At 42.4% G+C, this 18,378-nt stretch overlaps 2 protein-coding genes across 8 annotated transcripts in view; both read left to right on the top strand.

Annotated features, from left to right (window-relative positions):
* GANC (glucosidase alpha, neutral C) overlaps positions 1-15,317 on the top strand; it is a 74,781-nt gene extending 59,464 nt beyond the window's left edge. For 4 of the 6 annotated variants that reach the window (XM_041746532.1, XM_041746536.1, XM_041746531.1 and 1 more), the window contains 4 exons: positions 270-383; positions 2,123-2,235; positions 6,592-6,695; positions 7,287-8,889. In XM_041746532.1, the coding sequence (XP_041602466.1) occupies positions 270-383; positions 2,123-2,235; positions 6,592-6,695; positions 7,287-7,396 (441 nt within the window). In that variant the 3' untranslated portion in view covers positions 7,397-8,889. Of the gene's footprint in view, positions 1-269; positions 384-2,122; positions 2,236-6,591; positions 6,696-7,286; positions 8,890-15,282 lie in introns of those variants that run through there. The other 2 variants (XM_041746534.1, XM_041746535.1) reach the window with 2 other exon arrangements.
* A 270-nt stretch (positions 15,318-15,587) lies between these two features.
* The window catches only part of CAPN3 (calpain 3), a 54,113-nt gene continuing 51,322 nt past the window's right edge, over positions 15,588-18,378 (top strand). For both annotated transcript variants that reach the window (XM_041746538.1, XM_041746537.1), the window contains exon 1: positions 15,588-15,896. In XM_041746538.1, coding sequence (XP_041602472.1) covers positions 15,588-15,896 — 309 coding nt within the window. The remainder of the gene's footprint in view (positions 15,897-18,378) is intronic.

The raw sequence follows: 18,378 nt of genomic DNA, 5'->3' as shown, positions 1-18,378 counted from the left end.
CTTCAAATAGGATAGGCAAAATAGATAATAAATTGATGAAAGGTGAGAAGTTTCCCTAATAATTTAAAAATGGACCATTTTTAGTGTTCGAACTCTTTTCCTTTTAATGCCATGACTTCCATATTTTCCATCTCTGCTCACAAATTTATTTCACCTTTGAGTCTATATTTCTAAAGCATGTGAGTCTTGTACGACAAAATATTTTTAGATTCTACATTGAAATTGCCTTATACGAATACTCCTTTCCTGAGAGTATTGTTTTGTTGTAGATACCGGTATTTCAGCGAGGTGGAAGTATAGTACCAATAAAGACAACTATAGGAAAATCCACAGGCTACATGTCTGATTCCCCGTATGGACTCCGGGTGGCCCTAAGCACTAAGGTATTTAGAAAATGTTACCTTTACACATCTCATTCGTTACTACTTTTTTTTTTTTTTCTATTTGTTACTACTTTATCTCTTTATAGGAATAGTGGCCTTTTGAGTATGTGACACTATGTAAAAATGATAAACCCCAATTATGGGATGAGTGCCTCTGATGTTTTTCTAGAAATCAAAGTTTTAAATCATTCCTGAGTCATTGTCCCACTTGTCTAACTTTCTTGGAATTGTTCTTTTTTTTTTCTTTTTTCTTTTTTTTTTTTTTTAATTTATGATAGTCACACAGAGAGAGAGAGAGAGAGAGAGAGAGATGCAGAGACACAGGCAGAGGGAGAAGCAGGCTCCATGCACTGGGAGCCCGACGTGGGATTCGATCCCGGGTCTCCAGGATCGCGCCCTGGGCCAAAGGCAGGCGCCAAACCACTGCGCCACCCAGGGATCCCATTGGAATTGTTCTTAAGAGAATTCTGAGGGATCCCTGGGTGGCGCAGCGGTTTGGCGCCTGCCTTTGGCCCAGGGCGCGATCCTGGAGACCTGGGATCGAATCCCACGTCGGGCTGCTGGTGCATGGAGCCTGCTTCTCCCTCCGCCTGTGTCTCTGCCTCTCTCTCTCTCTCTGTGACTATCATAAATAAATAAAAAATTAAAAAAAAAAAAGATAAAATCCTTTTAAAAAAAAAAAAGAATTCTGAGAAGTAGAAATGACAGAAGTTGCCACTGGGGCACCGTGACCCTTGGTGCTCTGAAGTTTGGCATTACCACTGAACTGCATGCCCATTGGGCCTAGTCAGCCTACCACATAGATTAGCCCTAAAACTCAATTGCCTGTAACTATGCAACATTTCAGGAACACCAACCCCACACAACGACTTCTGCTCTCATCAGATGGCTCAAACAACTAATATCTTCTGGGGTAAAAGCCTAGAAGGATCCAGAATTTGTATGTCCTTTTTAGAAGATCTTTTGACCCAAATAAAACCTATAGCAGATTCCTTTCCTATCCATTTGCCCACCTATAATACCAACACAAATTCTTACTCTTCCACAGGACTAACCACAAATTCATACTCCTACGCAAATATTATAAGATAATTAAGCTTTCTTTTCCATCTGTTTCACTTAGACATGTCTTCTTGGGCCAAACTATGAGCCTTAGACCATGGAATAAATTCAAGAGACTCAAGACCCGTAGCACATCAAGCATTATCAATTAACAGTAAACTGCCATATGAAGTGCTGTGACATTGTTTGACATGACAAAGGTGTCCTACTGAAAGGAAATGGGAACTAGATACCATTCTCTAAATGGAGGGTTTCTAAAGATAGCTGATCTCATCCATTATATACTTAATCTCTTTAGTTTTAGTTTGATTCTATGAACTTTTCTTTTTTTTTTTTTTTTTTTTTTGAACTTTTCTTTTTTATGAACTTTTCTTGACCTGTCATCACATTCTAGGTTAGTATATTCAAAGAAGCCACCTATGCCACTCACCATATTTTGTAGTTTAAATCTTTTTCAACAAGGTGTAACTCTATGTTCCTCTTATATGACTTCGTTATTCATATTATTTCACTGATGGATGTTGAATATATATATTTGTATGACTACATTGTACAATTTGAATATTAAGCTTTGTTTAATAAATTTTTTCACAAATTTTTAATCCCTTTAGTGGGTGACATTCTTTTCCTAGTAAGCTATTGCATAACACATCCTCTATCTATGATTCACTTCCCAGGGTTCTGCCATGGGTGAATTCTACCTTGACGATGGCCATTCATTCCAATATCTCCACCAGAAGCAATTCTTGCACAGGAAGTTTTCATTCTTGGCAGGTGTTTTGATCAACAGGTAATGACAGCTAAAAAGCTGTGTGTTTTCTTAAATAATTTATGCTATCCTCAAAAGCACAACTGATATTTTAACATGCTAACTTCAAAATTACAGTGATCTCAGATTAAAGAAATTAAGGATGAAGACCATTTGTGGAGTATCTTTTTTTTTTTCAGCTTCACTAAGGTATAATTGACAACTAAAATTGTAATATATCTGAAGTATACAACATTTTGATGATTTTGCTATCAGTATATACTGTAAAAGGATTCCCACAATCAACATCAAGTTAATTAACTCATCCATCACCTCACATATTTGCTGTGTGTGTGTGTGTGTGTGTGTGTGTGTGTACACTTAAGTTCTACTCAGTTGACAAATTTCAGTTATACAATATAGTATTGTCAACTATGGTCACCATCTTATACATTAGATTCTCAGACTTAGGGCACCTGGGTGGCTCAGTTGGTTAGAGCTTCTGTCTTCAACTCAGGTCCCAGGGTCCTGGGGTCAAGCCCCACATCGGGCTCCCTGATCAATGGGAAGCCTGCTTCTCTCTCTCCTGCTGCCCCTGCTTGTGTTCTCCCTGTCAAATACATAAATAAAATCTTAAAAATATATATATTCTCAGATTTTATTCATCTTATAATGGAAAGTTTGTCCCTTTTCCCCAGCCTCTCCCTATTTCCACTTGCAAATAGAAATGATTTTACTTCTTCCTTTCCAATTTATTTCTTTTTCTTGCCTAATTACTCTGGCTAAGATGTCCAATACTGTGTTGAACAAATATGGTGAAAAGTGAACATCTTTTTCTTGTTTCTGATTTTGTTTCAGCTTTTTCCCATTGAATATAATGTTAGCTGTAGGCTTATCATATACAGCTTTCATTACGTTGAGGTATATTCTTTCTTTTTTTGAGAAAGTGAGAGAAAGGGCACGAGCAGGTGGTAGGAAGGGGCAGAGGAAGAGGGAGAGAGAGAATCTTTTTTTTTCTTTTGAGAGAGAGAGAATCTTAAGCAGGCTCCATACTGAGCATAGAGCCTGATGCAGGGCTTGATCTCATGACCCTGAGATCATGACCTGAGCCAAAATCAAGAGTTGGATACTTAACTAACTGAGCCACAGGCTCCCTGAGGTACATTCTTTCTATACATAATTTGTGGAGAGATTTTATCATGAAAGGCTGTTGAATTTTGTCAAATGCTTTTCCTATATCTACTGAAATGTTATTTTTATCTTTTTTTGTTAATGTAATGTATCATATTTATTGATATGCCTATGTTGAAGCATCTCTGTATCCCAGGAATAAATCCCACTTGATCATGGTGTATGATACTTTGTTGAGGAGTTCTACATCTGTGTTCATCAAGGATATTGGCCTATAATTTTCTTTTTTTATAGTGTCCTTGCTAGCTTTAGTATCAGGGTAATGCTGACCTCATAAGATGAATTTGGAAGTGTTCCGTTTTTTGGAAGAATTCGAAAAGAATTGATATTCTTTAAATGTTTGATAGAATTCAACAGTGAAGCCATCTGGTCCTGGACTTTTCTTTGTTGGCAGTGTTTGTGTTTATGAATTCAATATTCTTACTAGTAATTGGTCTGTTCAGATTTTCTATTTCTTTATGATTCACTATTGGCAGATTGTATGTTCTAGCAATTTATCCATTTCTTCTAGCTTATCCAATTTATTGATGTGTAATTATTCATAGTAGTTTCCTATGATCCTTAGTATTTTTGAGGCATCAAATATAACATCTCCTCCTTCATTTCTCATTTTATTTATTTATTTATTTATTTATTTATTTATATTCCAGTGTAGTTAATATACTGAAAAATTAACATGTTAGTTTTCTGATTTTATTTACTTGAGTACTCTTTCTTTTTTTGTTGGTGAATCTAGCTAAAGATTTGCCTATATTGTTTATTTTTTCAAAAAAACTAGCTCTTGGGCAGCCTGGGTGGCTCAGTGGTTTGGCGCCTGCCTTTGGCGCAGGGCATGATCCTGGACACCTGGGATTGAGTCCCACTTCGGACTCCCTGCATGGAGCCTGCTTCTCCCTCTGCCTGTGTCTCTGCCTCTCTCTGTGTCTCTCATTAATAAATAAATAAAAATATTTAAAAGAAAAAACTAGCTCTTAGTTTCATTGATCTTTCCTATTGATCATTTTAGCCTCTGTTCCATTTATTTTCACTCTGATTTTTGTTATTTCCTTCCTCCTACTAACTTTGGGCTTAGCTTGTTCTTTCTATAGTTTCTTGAGGTGTAAAATTAGGTTGTTTATTTAAAATTTTTCTTTTTCTTAATGTAGGCATTTATTGCTATAAACTCCCCTCTTAGAATTGCTTTCACTGTATCCTGTAAGTTTTGGTATATTGTGTTTCCATTTTAATCTGCCTAAGGTATTTTATTTCCCTTTTGATTTCTTGTTTGACCCATTGGTTATTTAGGAACATTTTATTTAATCTCCATATATTTGTGAATTTTTCAGTTTTCTTGTAATTGATATCTACTGTTCTACCATTATGGTCAGAAAAGATGCTTGATATCATTTCAATCTTTAAATTTGCTAAGACTTGGTTTTATTCTAACATATGGTCTGTCTTGGAGAATGTTCCATGTATGCTTAAGAACAATATGTATCTTCTGCTGTTGAATGGAATATTCTCTATATATCTATTAAGTCTATCTGGCCTAACATGTAGTTTAAGTTCATGTTTTCCTTATTGATTTTCTGTGTGGATGATCTATCCATTGTTGGAAGTGGAGTATTAAAGTCCCCTGCTATCATTGTATTGTTGTCTATTTCAACCTTCATATCTGCTAATATTTGCTTTATATATTTAGGTGCTCTGATACTGGGTGCATAAATATTCTAAAATGTTATAACCTCTTAGTGAGTTGATCCATTATATAACTATTTTTGTTGTCTTATTACAGTTTTTGGCATAAAGTCTGTTTTGTCTGATATAAATATTAGCTACCCCTGCTTTTTTTTTTTTGATCTCCATTTGCATGAAATATCATTTTCCATCCCTTCACTCTCAGTCTGTATGTGTCCTTAAAGCTGAAATGGGTCTCTTATAGATAGCATATAGTTAGGTCTTGACTGTTTAACTATTCAGCAACTCGACCTCTATTGATTAGAGTCTTTAGTTTAAATACACTTAGAGGGATCCCTGGGTGGCGCAGCGATTTGGCGCCTGCCTTTGGCCCAGGGCGCGATCCTGGAGACCCGGGATCGAATCCCACGTCGGGCTCCCAGTGCATGGAGCCTGCTTCTCCCTCTGCCTGTGTCTCTGCTTCTCTCTCTCTCTCTGTGTGACTATCATAAATAAATAAAAATTTTTTTAAATAAATAAATAAATAAATACACTTAGAATAATTATTGAGAGGTTGTGTGGGGGCTCATACCTCAGATGCAGGGCCCTAAAACTGGGGCAATAGGAGTGTGATCCAAACCTTTTACTCTTCAGGAAGAAGTTAGTAGTTCCTCTCCCAATTGTATGACACTGTCCTGGGGGTGGGGGTTATGGTGAGAGTGTTTCAGCTTTTCCTACCTGTTTTAGTGGGGTATTTCCTCAGTCACCTGATATAGATGAGTCACTCAGCTAGTTTCTGTATCTCTAAAAGGAAATTAATTGCTCCACATGTAACTCCACACTCTGTGGATCCATGGGAGGAAGGAAATTCAGGGGCCTCTTATGTTTCCATCTTGGTCTGGAGTTTCCCTGAAGTATTTTTCAATCACTCCATGAACCAACCTTCCTTATTGTCTCCATCTTCCTTTTCTTCCCTCTCTAAAAAATAAAAAGAATTCAATTTATTTTTTTTAATTTTTTTTTAATTTTTTATTTATTTATGATAGTCACAGAGAGATAGAGAGAGAGGCAGAGACACAGGCAGAGGGAGAAGCAGGCTCCATGCACCGGGAGCCCGACTTGGGATTCGATCCCGGGTCTCCAGGATCACACCCTGGGCCAAAGGCAGGCGCAAACCACTGCGCCACCCAGGGATCCCAAGAATTCAATTTAAGTTATGATTAATCCCATTTATCCACCCATTAAGCAATTATCTGATTTCTTAAAATCTTATTGCAGTATCCAAGTCACATTTGAGATTTCAGTGTCCTTAGATTATTTCTCTCCAAATGGCTTGTTAAAGGAAGATTGGTTTGTCTACTGGTTAGGCTGCCCTTGGCACAGGGAATCATCTGTTTCCATCTCTTCATCATAGTAAACATGACAACCATATCGTTCATGCCTCCATAGGGAAAGTTGGGAGGGAAACTCACAAGGCTGGGATGTTGACATAGTAATGAGTCCAAACCCCTCTTCCTCTCCTATTCCTAATGCCGTTTGTATCTATTCCAGTTGTGCTGACAAAAGAGGTCATTATCCTAGCAAGTGTGTGGTGGAGCAGATCTTCATCCAAGGCCTCAAGAAGCAGCCATCTTCTGTGACCACCCATTCATCTGGTGAGGAAACAGGTCATTTGGTTTTATAAACATGGGAGTATCAGCAGCAAAGAGATGATTAGTCCTAAAATTGATTGACTAATTGCACTTAGTCAATTGCACCCTACACTTTCTTATGGAGATCAAACATACTGGTATCTAGAGGAAGCAAGGCCATCGTGCTTCTCATCAACTGGCCTTTCTGCAAACTGTAAGCTATTAATATTTTTCTAAGGGAAATTACTTGGGGCTTGAAATAACATTGTAGCTTCTCTGAATATATTTTTAACTGTAGATATCTGAAGCCTCAGAGAATCCTACCTATGTTTATGGAGTTTCCTAAAGGGATATATCCTTTCTTACCTACTGAATTTCTTGGGTAATCACTTTGTTCCTTACAATTTCTTTTCAACCAATATTGCACTCAAAATAATGGAATGCTTAATGTTTAAAAAATTCATGGAAATCCATGGGTAAAAGTGCTACTAAATTGGATTCTCCTAAGTAGAGTTTAAGGTTTTATGATCAAGTCAGAAATATTTTAAATTCAAAGGAAAGATTTTCTCTCCTAGATATTCATCTAACTCTTCCTCTTATTGTCTTGATATTTAGATGGTAAAGAAGAGCCTGTGACTTTTACATATTGTGCCAAAATGTCTACCCTGAGGCTAGAGAAGCTCTCACTGAACATCGGCACTGACTGGGAAGTCCACATCAGATGACAGTGAAGTGCACCCGTTGAATGAGCACAGGAAGCAGCCTGCACCTTTTACCCTTTCCCTTGACCTTTACTGATATTTGTGCTGCATGCTAATTGACTTCTCTGGCTACAAATGATCTTTCATTAGTTACCAGTTTACTAATGAGAATAGATCTCAGGTTTTATATATTTTTTAAATATTTTATTTATTTATTCATGAGAGACATACACAGGGAGAGAGAGAGAGAGGCAGAGACATAGGCAGAGGGAGAAGCAGGCTCCATGCAGCAAGTCCTGGGCCAAAGGCAGGCACTAAACCATGAGCCACCCAGGGATACCCCTGGGTTTTACATTTTTAGAGGTACTAGTAATACTCTTTGTGTCAAATACTACTTCTTCTCCTAGATGCAAGTAGCCCCAAGACATTTATAGAGTTCATTGATCTGCTGCTGCTTCTTGGACCATGGTGCTGTGGTATACACTGTGGCCCAATGAGCAGCTTATCTTTGAGCATAACTGGATGGGTTTATTTGTTGTTCTTTTTTTTTTCTTTAAGTGCACTCTGCCCCCAATGTGAGGCTCAAACTCACAACCTTGAGATCAAGAATCGTATGCTTTACCAACTGAGCCTGCCAGGCACCTCTGGATGGGTCTGTTACATGTGAGATGTGGGCCAAACCCACCTTGTGTGGCCCATTTGTGGAAGCTTGCCTCAGGCCAAGTGGCAGAGTCAGGCTGACTATAGCTGCTGAATTGCTTAAGGCCTGTCTCCAATAGACAGCAACCTTTGGTACCCCCTCCCTCCCCCCAGTTATCTTTCACTCACTTAGATGTGGGTAAAACAACCCTTTTCTGCTTGCACTGCATACACTGCAGCGATAGGAAGTTAATATCCCTAAAGATTGACTTAGAAGCACAAAGGATTCTTTTCCCTGTCATGCTCTTTGGGCTTCACAGTTCCTAATTAATCTCCTTAAAATTACAATTTATCTTAATTATTTTCATTAAATACTGTTTACTAATCACAGAATAGTTGTAACATAAGTAAGCTATAGCTTATAGTTAATAATTAAATGAATACCCATATACCCAATACCAAACTTCAGAAATAGAACAGAAGGCTGGGATAAGGGGATCCCTGGATGGCTCAGTGGTTTAGTGGCCCAGGGCATGGTCCTGGAGTCCCGGGATCGAGTCCCACATCGGGGTCCCTGCATGGAGCCTGCTTCTTTTTCTGCCTGTGTCTTTGCCTCTCTCTCTGTGTGTGTCTCTAATGAATAAATAAGTAATGTCTTTAAAAAAAAAAAAAAAAGGCTGGGATAAGGGTAAGTGAGGTACTTGCCTTGGGCAAAAAGTTTAAGGGGGTACAGAAAAAATGCAATCATCAAAATGAATAACATTTTAATATGGTATTTTTTTAATCAAAATTAATGCAAAAAATAATTCCTGAAGAACAAAATATCAACATTTTATTTTTTTAAGATCTTATTTATTGGGATCCCTGGGTGACGCAGCAGTTTGGCGCCTGCCTTTGGCCCAGGGCGCGATCCTGGAGACCCGGGATTGAATCCCACGTCGGGCTCCCGGTGCATGGAGCCTGCTTCTCCCTCTGCCTGTGTCTCTGCCTCTCTCTCTCTCTGTGTGTGTGACTATCATAAATAATAAAAAAAATATATCTTATTTATTTATTCATGAGAGACACAGAGAGAGAGAGAGAGAGAGAGAGAGAGAGAGAGGGGTAGAGACACAGGCTGAGGGAGGAGCAGGCTCCATGCAGGGAGCCCGACACGGGACTCGATCCTGGGTCTCCAGGATCATGCCCGGCCTGATGGCTGCGCTAAACCGCTGAGCCACTGGGGCTGCCCAAAATATCAACATTTTAACTAAAGACATGATCAGTATTACTGAGTTTTCCTTTTCCCTCAGGCTCCGGTATGGTTTGGGCATGGTCTAGAACATTACAACACACCAGTTCCTTAGAATGCTTGCTGCTCTGGAGCTGCCTGTGACTCCCTGCTGCCTGCCACCACTGCTGTGAGGCAGCCTCATGTCCTCAGCACTCCTAAACCAATGCACATTTCCATGTTTCCTTCCCTAAGCAACTTGCCAACTGCCACCTCTGTGCCTTCTGTTCCCTGGGCCCCATATCCACTGCCTTCCCCCATCTGTGGAGATCTTACCATCCATTCAGGCCCCAGTCAAATGCCGCTTTTCCATTAAGCGTTTCTAGCTAGCCCAACACCCCCATGCCAGTGCACCCATGAGCAGTGATTTTGCCCATTTCTGAAATGTTGTTCCAGTGTGTTCTACTTAGCATTCTCAGGGATAGTCCCTTAGTATTTCAATCCTGTCTGTCTTGTCCCCAGCTAGATTGTATGTTCCTTAAGAGCATGTTATATTTGTCTTCTGTCTGCCAGAGCAGCATTGCACTTAGCTTTCAGTAACTATTGGCTACAAGTGGTTAACTGATGGATTTGATTGATTAAAAAATGAGAATTGCATATATTAGTTTCGGATTTACTTTATTTATTTATTTATTTATTTATTTATTTATTTATTTTAAGATTTTATTTATTTATTCATGAGAGACACTGAGAGAAAGAGGCAGAGACACAGGCAGAGGGAGAAACAGGCTCCATGCAGGAAGCCCGATGTGGGACTCGATCCCGGATCTCCAGGATCACACCCTGGGCTAAAGGTGGCACTAAACCGCTGAGCCACCTGGGCTGCCCTGGATTTACTTTTTTAAAAAAAGATTTATTTATTTATTCATGAGAGATACAGACTGAGAGAGAGAGGCTGAGACACAAGCAGAGGAAGAAACAGGCTCCTTGCAGGGAGCCCGACACGGGACTCGATCCTGGGTCTCCAGGATCATGCCCGGCCTGATGGCTGCGCTAAACCGCTGAGCCACCTGGGCTGCCCTGGATTTACTTTTTTAAAAAAAGATTTATTTATTTATTTTAAGATTTTATTTATTTATTCATGAGAGACACAGAGAGAGAGAGAAAGAGGCAGAGACACAGGCAGAGGGAGAAGCAGGCTCCATGCAGGGAGCCCGACACGGGACTCGATCCTGGGTCTCCAGGATCATGCCCGGCCTGATGGCTGCGCTAAACCGCTGAGCCACCTGGGCTGCCCTGGATTTACTTTTTTAAAAAAAGATTTATTTATTTATTTATTTATTTATTTATTTATTTATTTATTTATTTATTTTAAGATTTTATTTATTTATTTATTTATTTATTTATTTATTTTAAGATTTTATTTATTTATTTATTTATTTATTCATGAGAGACACAGAGAGAGAGAGAAAGAGGCAGAGACACAGGCAGAGGGAGAAGCAGGCTCCATGCAGGGAGCCCGACACGGGACTCGATCCTGGGTCTCCAGGATCATGCCCGGCCTGATGGCTGCGCTAAACCGCTGAGCCACCTGGGCTGCCCTGGATTTACTTTTTTAAAAAAAGATTTATTTATTTATTTATTCATGAGAGACACAGAGAGAGAGAGAAAGAGGCAGAGACACAGGCAGAGGGAGAAGCAGGCTCCATGCAGGGAGCCCGACACGGGACTCGATCCTGGGTCTCCAGGATCATGCCCGGCCTGATGGCTGCGCTAAACCGCTGAGCCACCTGGGCTGCCCTGGATTTACTTTTTTAAAAAAAGATTTATTTATTTATTTTAAGATGGTTAATCATCTGCCTTCAGCTCAGGTCATGATCTCAGGGTCCTGATTTCCAGGTCCTGGGATCATCCCTGCATCAGGCTCCCTGCTCAGTGGGGAGTTTACTTCTCCTTCTGCTCTGTTTCTCCCCTCTGCTCATGTTCTCTCTCTCTCTCTCTCTCTCCTCTCTAATGAATAAATAAAAATCTTAAAAAAAATAAAACAGTGCATCTGTTCACCATAGCCACAGAGAAGACTGCGTTTCTCTGTGTTCTGGAGTTTGGTCTGTGTGCAGGATTCTTCTACTTTTTCACATCTCTTTCAGTATCAGGGTATCATAATGATAGCAGAAACACAGTCAAAAAAAGCTTAATGGTTTTTCACCCGTAACTGACCATCCTACCTCAGAGCTTTCTGGGAAATGGAATGCCTATGACAATATCAAACTTCCCACTCTGCTTTTAAGATTTCCACCTACCAAACCTTCTGAATGCCTTGTGTAAATTCCAGGGGCAGCACCCAAGACAAATAACTTGGCAGCTAAGGGCATAGAAAGCCAACAGTAACTACACTGGAAATAGATTAGCATATTAACCACAGACAATGGAGGCCATATAACTAGCATTCTAGGAGAAATAAAGGATGGCATTTGATATCAAATCGGCCTGTCTTATGACCAGCATTGCAAAAGACTGTGCGGTGCCATAGAAAGGCCAGCCAGAATTTGACAGCTGCTTCTTGACAGTTGTTTCCAGCAGGCTGTGGTATTAGATTCTTCCCCAGTCAGAGCTAAGGAAAGGGGAGCCCTCACTATTTATATGCAAGGATCCATCAATCTTATGTCTAGCTCACATTACTGGAGTCATCGTTATGCATTTAGTATCTCCCTGGAAATCAGAAAACCTGGGGTCTAGTTTGGTTCTGCACAAACTGACTGAGGGATCTTGGCCATGTCATTTAATCTCTCCAGGCCTTGGTTTTCTCATTTGTTAGATAATTTCTAAGATTTTGTGAGCTTTCCATGACCTCTCTGTAAAATTATAGCAGATATCTCAAGTTTCCTCATGTAAAATAGGATTAATCAAACCCACAAGGTGATAATACAGATTTAAACTATTCTATGTGGGAGTGCCTGGGTGGCTCAGTCAATTAAGTGTCCAACTCTTGATCTCAGTTCAGTTCTTGATCTCTGGGTCATGAGTTCAAGTGTCCAGTGTGGAGCCTACTGAAGAAAAAAAAATAGGGGACACCTAGGTGGCTCAGTGGTTGAGTGTCTGCCTTTGGCTTAGGTCATGATCCCAGATCCTGGGGATCAAGTCCCACATCAGGCTCCCAGCAGGGAGCCTGCTTCTCCCTCTGCCTATGTCTCTGCCTCTTTCTGTGTGTCTCTCATGAATAAATAAAATCTTAAAAAGAAAGAAATCAAAATATGCCTTCTAAGTTAGTGAATAGTATTTTACCAACATTAATTTCTTAGTTTAGATCATTGTACCACAGTTACATAAGGTATAAACATTAGGGGGAAGCTGGGTGAAAGGCATACAGAGACTCTCTACTATCTTGCAACTCTTTTGCAAATCTAAAATTACCTTAAAATGAAAAGTTTTGAAAACTATGTGCAGTGGCCAGCTCACAGCAGGCACTTAATGAATGATGGGTGTTATAAGCAAATGCAGTTCTTCCAATAGAATTGAATCAAAGAAAAATTTATTGATGGAAAAGATAGTGATACAAACCCGTAATTTGGCTTGTTGGTGCCAGAGAAACCAGTCTAATCACAGATATTGCATGATGTTGGCTGAAATATGTTATAAAAACTAGTTCTTTATCCTCAAAGAGACTTTTGGGAATCGAAATGTACAGCTGCTCACATGCTCATTATCTGCCTTTTGTTCTTGGGCTCAGATCAGATTTCTCTCGGATAGCATGAGTTTCTACAGCTACACAGCTGAATAAACCTTGGTTTTGGAACTGCTAATCTTGAGAGGGGGTGGTTTATCCACAACAGTTGATAAAGCAAAATGCATAGCACATTGCACTCTATGTGTTTGACATTTTTTTTAAATTTATTTATGATAGTCACACAGAGAGAGAGAGAAAGAGGCAGAGACACAGGCAGAGGGAGAAGCAGGCTCCATGCACCGGGAGCCCGACGTGGGATTCGATCCCGGGTCTCCAGGATCACACCCTGGGCCAAAGGCAGGCGCCAAACCGCTGCGCCACCCAGGGACCCCTACACTCTACGTGTTTGATATTCCCATCCTGCTATGACAATAGGCTCATCTTCTCACACACTCATCTCAGTTACCAAGTTACTTAGACGGCCAAGGAATGATAAGTCAGTGGGTGTGTGGCCCAGAGATAGCTCCCCCCACCCCAGGGACAAATCAGCCAAAATGCTTTGATTGCATTAGCAAAGCAATAAGAAGGGTAAGAAATTTCTCCTCACATAGGGAAATTTTGTTCAGCAGATATACAACATGTATTTAACCAAGAGTATTTTATGTGCTTAATCCTGAGAGTAGAATGGGAACCCAAGTCCCAACTTCACAGAGCTAGTGTCTTGGAGGGCAAACAGGAAGCTCAATTAGCAGAAACAAAATGTGGGTGGGTGCTATGAATTTCAAGATGGTACAGAGCAGTGGGATGGGACTCCAACGTTTAATGGTGGGGAAAGGAAGCTCCCCCCCCTCTGCTTTCCATGTCACTGGGGAGTTTGAGAGTGGAAGTCAGTCTTTTTAGAGGCTTTTTTTTAGTGTAGGCAGATAGGCATGCCCTGATTAGAAACACTGTGACCACACGATCCTAAACAGATTGCACCTATCCCAGTGCTGTACACATGGAAGATGTTCAGTACATGCTCATAGACTGAATGCTGACTTGCACCAATGAGTGACTGTCATCCAACCTGACCTAACCCCAAAGTAATGTTAAATTTAGGACACCTCTAACAACAGCATTTATTGAGTGCTTAAGAAAATCCTGGCATCGTTTTAAATGTTTTACATAAATTAAGTTGCTTAATTTTTATGATAATAACAGAATGGTTATCCACATACCCACTCTATAGGTGAGAAAACTGAGACTAGGAATAAAGGAAGAAGTAACCCACCTAAAGTTACCCAGGCACAGCCAGCAAGCAGCAGGTCCAAACTTTGAACCCAGGCAGTCAGCCTTCAGGCTGCCCTCCCCTAAGAGTAGTAGTAAAGGTCCTTGGGCATTAGAGGCAGGAGGATAGGTTAATGGTACCTACAAGCAGCAGCTCCAAACACAGGGCTCCTCAAAGCTGCAACCCCAGTGATCATGAGCCCAGGAGTACTCCCTATCTCAGCTGTCACTTCCCACCTTCTCTCACAGCCTCCAGCCTTGGACTGATGAGACCAGTCACATGGTAACAGGCAGGGCTACAGTCTAGGTCAAGCCTCCGTTGAGCCACGCGTGGAACATCGCCATCTCCTTACCTCCCAGGTACTGGCTACCAGGGGTACAACACTAGGTGGAGGCCAGGAAGGCAGTTCCCTTCCCCAGAGCCACTTGTGATCTTCTCTAAGAGCCCTGCAACCAACTCTTGGAATGACATCCCCTGAGACTTGTCAACAGGCAACCCCGATTCAGTGTCCAATTCCACCTTCTGACTCAGATGCCTAATTGGCAGGCCTGCATAGTCAACTCAGGTGCACTTTTTGTAGCAAATTTGGCCCAGTATTTATTTTGGGGGTGGAGAGGGACAAGAGGTGTCTAGGTCAAGTGGGCAAGAAAGAGACAGGGATTTTTCTCAACTGGGGACTCTGCTGAGTGGCATTTTCTACCCAGACAGTTCCACTGAACGCTGACACCATAACATTCTAGAAGAGGTGCCAAATCCAACGGAATCATGTTCTGATATCCTAGAGTTTTAGAAAGTGAAGATCACGTTCTCAACAATGTCTAGAACATTCTCCTAGACTTCGGTATCTCACCTTCACCCTTGCTACCTTTTTTCTCAATATTGATCTCCGTTCCCTTGGTGGCGATGGTTGGCAGTCTGCGTGGGCCAACTCAACAGCGCATCAGCAGTTCTTTGCTCGTTATCGGTGCTCACCCTCCTCGGATACTCCCCTTTGCCTTTCCTGACAATACCAGCCCTTAACCACACCAGGGAACCGTCCCTAGCCAGGTCCTTCTCTCTCCCCTGCGCCGGCTGGCTGCACACTAGCCTCCCTTGCTGTCATGCTCATCATCTCTCTTCATGTCTATTTTTAGTGTCCCTGGCTCGGGCCTCTGCGGGCCACTGAAACACAACCCGGTGTGGCCCTGCGGCTCCCTGTGGCACGGCAGCCACCCAAATCCTCCGGGCTCCTTCCTCAGGACAACGGCGGACTTCGGGGCGCTTTGGAGATGGGCAGACGCTGGGTGACCATCTGATGGGCCTCAGCTTCAAATGTGGACGTGGACATTTTTCTCTCAGATGACACAGTCCCTCCAACCTCCCCTCCGCGGCTCCCTCCCCTTGCAGGTAGCCGTGTCTTGTTTTCCTTGGAAACCTCTTCCCCCCCAGTTTGCCGGCCATGCCCACCGTCATCAGCACATCGGTGGCCCCACGGACGAGGGCCGAGCCCAGGTCCCCGGGGCCAATTCCCGCCCCTGACCAAGGCAGGACCACCGAGGCCGGGGGCGCGAACCCCAGTGGCATCTATTCTGCCATCATCAGCCGCAATTTTCCCATCATTGGAGTGAAGGAGAAGACATTCGAGCAGCTTCATAAGAAGTGTCTGGACAAGAAGGTTCTCTATCTGGATCCTGAGTTCCCACCGGATGAGACCTCTCTCTTTTACAGCCAGAAGTTCCCCATCCAGTTCATCTGGAAGAGGCCTCCGGTGAGTAGCTTGCAGGCTTGGGCCCTGCCGGCGGGCGGGGGCGCGCAGGCCCCCACGGGAAGGCCCCGGGCAGCAGCTCCGCAGGGCTCCGTCCTCCACCGAGGCCCAGCCCATTCTCACCCTCTTGCTCTCTTTTTTCTGAAAAAAACATCTTGCTTTTTATAACAATAGGGGGAACTCGGTTTAATTCATCTTATAAAAGTAAATATCCCTTTCCCAGAACAAATCTTTGTAAGAGCCCTTCGATTTGGGGTCAAATCCTGATGTTCTTTACTTCGTCAGTGGCCAGGACTTTCTGCCACACAGCAGCCCTGGAAAGAGGAGAGTAGCCGGCAAAGACCACATTTTCTTGCATGAAATGTTCGGGTTAGAAGGAGAAATCCTTAGCCATCATTTTTGTCCACATACCTCACCCCACAAATGAGAAAGACACACAGAGTGAAGTACATCCAGAGAGGGCATGACAGCTGGAATTAAAACCCTTTCTCTCTAGAAAACTCTTCCAGCCTCTGGTTTTCGTTTACAGTGATCTATCAGAAGGAAAATCCTATCCCCCTGGCTCCCTTCTCTCATCAGATCTCCCGTATGACTCTTACTCTTAATTCAAGGAATATTTATTAGGTATCTACTAGAGCCACAAAGTGGACAATCGACTGGGGAGACAGTGGTGGATAAGAAAGTCAAAAATTAGGGCGCCTGGGTGGCTCAGTTGGTTAAATGTCCAGCTCTTGATTTCAGCTCAGGTCATGGTCTCTGGGTCGGGGGATGGAGCCCTGCTTTGGGCAATGTGCTCAGCGGGAAGTCTGCTTGAGGATTCTCTCTCTCCCTTTGCCTCTCCCCCTGCTCACTCCCCACTCCAAATAAATGAAAGAAAGAAAGAAAGAAAGAAAGAAAGAAAGAAAGAAAGAAAGAAAGAAAGAAAGGAGACAAAAATTTCTGCTCTCCTGGGGTCTAGAGTCCTGAAGGGAAAGCTGTTAAGAGAGAATGTTCAGATGCTATGGGATCCCAAGGCAAGGGGAGCTAACGCCATCCAGGGAGAGAAACTCTCCCTGAGGAGATGGTTGAAGCTGAGGCCCAGTGCTATTCATTAGCTTAGTCAAGTTACTCTGGCACCTAGTGCCATTGATTAGCCATGTTTTCTTTCTAACCTGAGATGAAATGACCAACAACTCTGATCTCACTCTGTGGATTCCCCAGGGTTCCTTTCCTCTCCTGATAGTTCTGTTGTGAGGCCTGTGATTGCCCTGAGGACCCTCAGTTTAGAAGAAAGGACTGGCAGGAAGTTCATTCTGCAGCCCAGTCGCTGCTCTGCTGCCAGAGTACTGGGACATGTCACATCCCTGCTGAAGTATCTTCAATGACACTGCTGTCCCCTCCCCACATGCCTTCAGGATAAGTACAAACTCCTCGACTGAGCTATAAGCCTTCCCAAGCTAGTCCCTGCATACCTGTCCACTTCATTTACACCCTCTCCCTCCAGACCCTGACACATTCAGCTGCTCTGTTGTTCCAAATCCTGTACTTGAAGCCTTTGCTCATGCTCTCTGTCTGGAATGACCTCCTTGTTTTTATCTGATCTGCTGTCCCTCCCACTCTCTCCACTGCTCAGTTATCACTTCCTTCAAGCGTTCACACGTCTGTTCCCCATCTGCTGAGAATATAGGAACCATTCCTGGTCACCTCTGGACCCCCAGGGAAGGGCCAGATCCACTGTGGGCTCAGCTGCTGGTGGCTGAATGCAAACCCACAGTCAAGGGCATTGAGCACCAAGAGATAAGGCAGCCCAGCGCTCCAAGGTGTGGGAGATAGTTCCTAAAATCCTTTGGTTTTTTTTTTGTTTGTTTGTTTCTTTTTTTAAAGTAGGCTCCATGCCCAGCGTGGAAACCAACATGGGGCTTGGACTCACAACCCTGAGATCAAGATCTGAACTTGAGATCAAGATTTGGACACTTAACCAACTGAGCCAGCCAGGCACCCTCTAAAAGCCTTTTCTAACACTACTACAGAGACCAAAAAAACTTACAAATGCTGTTTTTAGTGAAATCACTGGTGGATTTTATTTTTTTATTTTTTTTAAGATTTTATTTATTTATTCATGACAGACACACAGAGAGAGAGAGGCAGAAACACAGGCAGAGGGAGAAGCAGGCTCCATGCAGGGAGCCCGACATGGGACTCGATCCCAGGTCTCCAGGATTACACCCCAGGCTAAAGGCAGTGCTAAAAGCTGGGCCACCAGGGCTGCCCTCACTGGTGGATTTTAGTCTTAAAAGCTAGACTTGGATATTAACAAAAACAATATAAGCTTCTGTATGCTCTAGGCACTATGTCAATCCTAAAATTTATACTGTCACTGTCAGTGTAACATTGGAGGCACCAGAAGACCTGTCTGTTTCAAAGTGTGCTCCCACCACCAACACCCCCTCACGTATAGGTGAAGTGATTAAGGTCCAGAAAGGGCAATCACACAAAATGATTGAAA

This window comes from Vulpes lagopus, chromosome 2, assembly GCF_018345385.1.
Source record: "Vulpes lagopus strain Blue_001 chromosome 2, ASM1834538v1, whole genome shotgun sequence".
In the NCBI taxonomy this organism is placed as follows: Eukaryota; Metazoa; Chordata; class Mammalia; order Carnivora; family Canidae; genus Vulpes; species Vulpes lagopus.
Note: the sequence above shows the minus strand (reverse complement) of the source record. Positions and strands in the feature narration are given on the sequence as shown.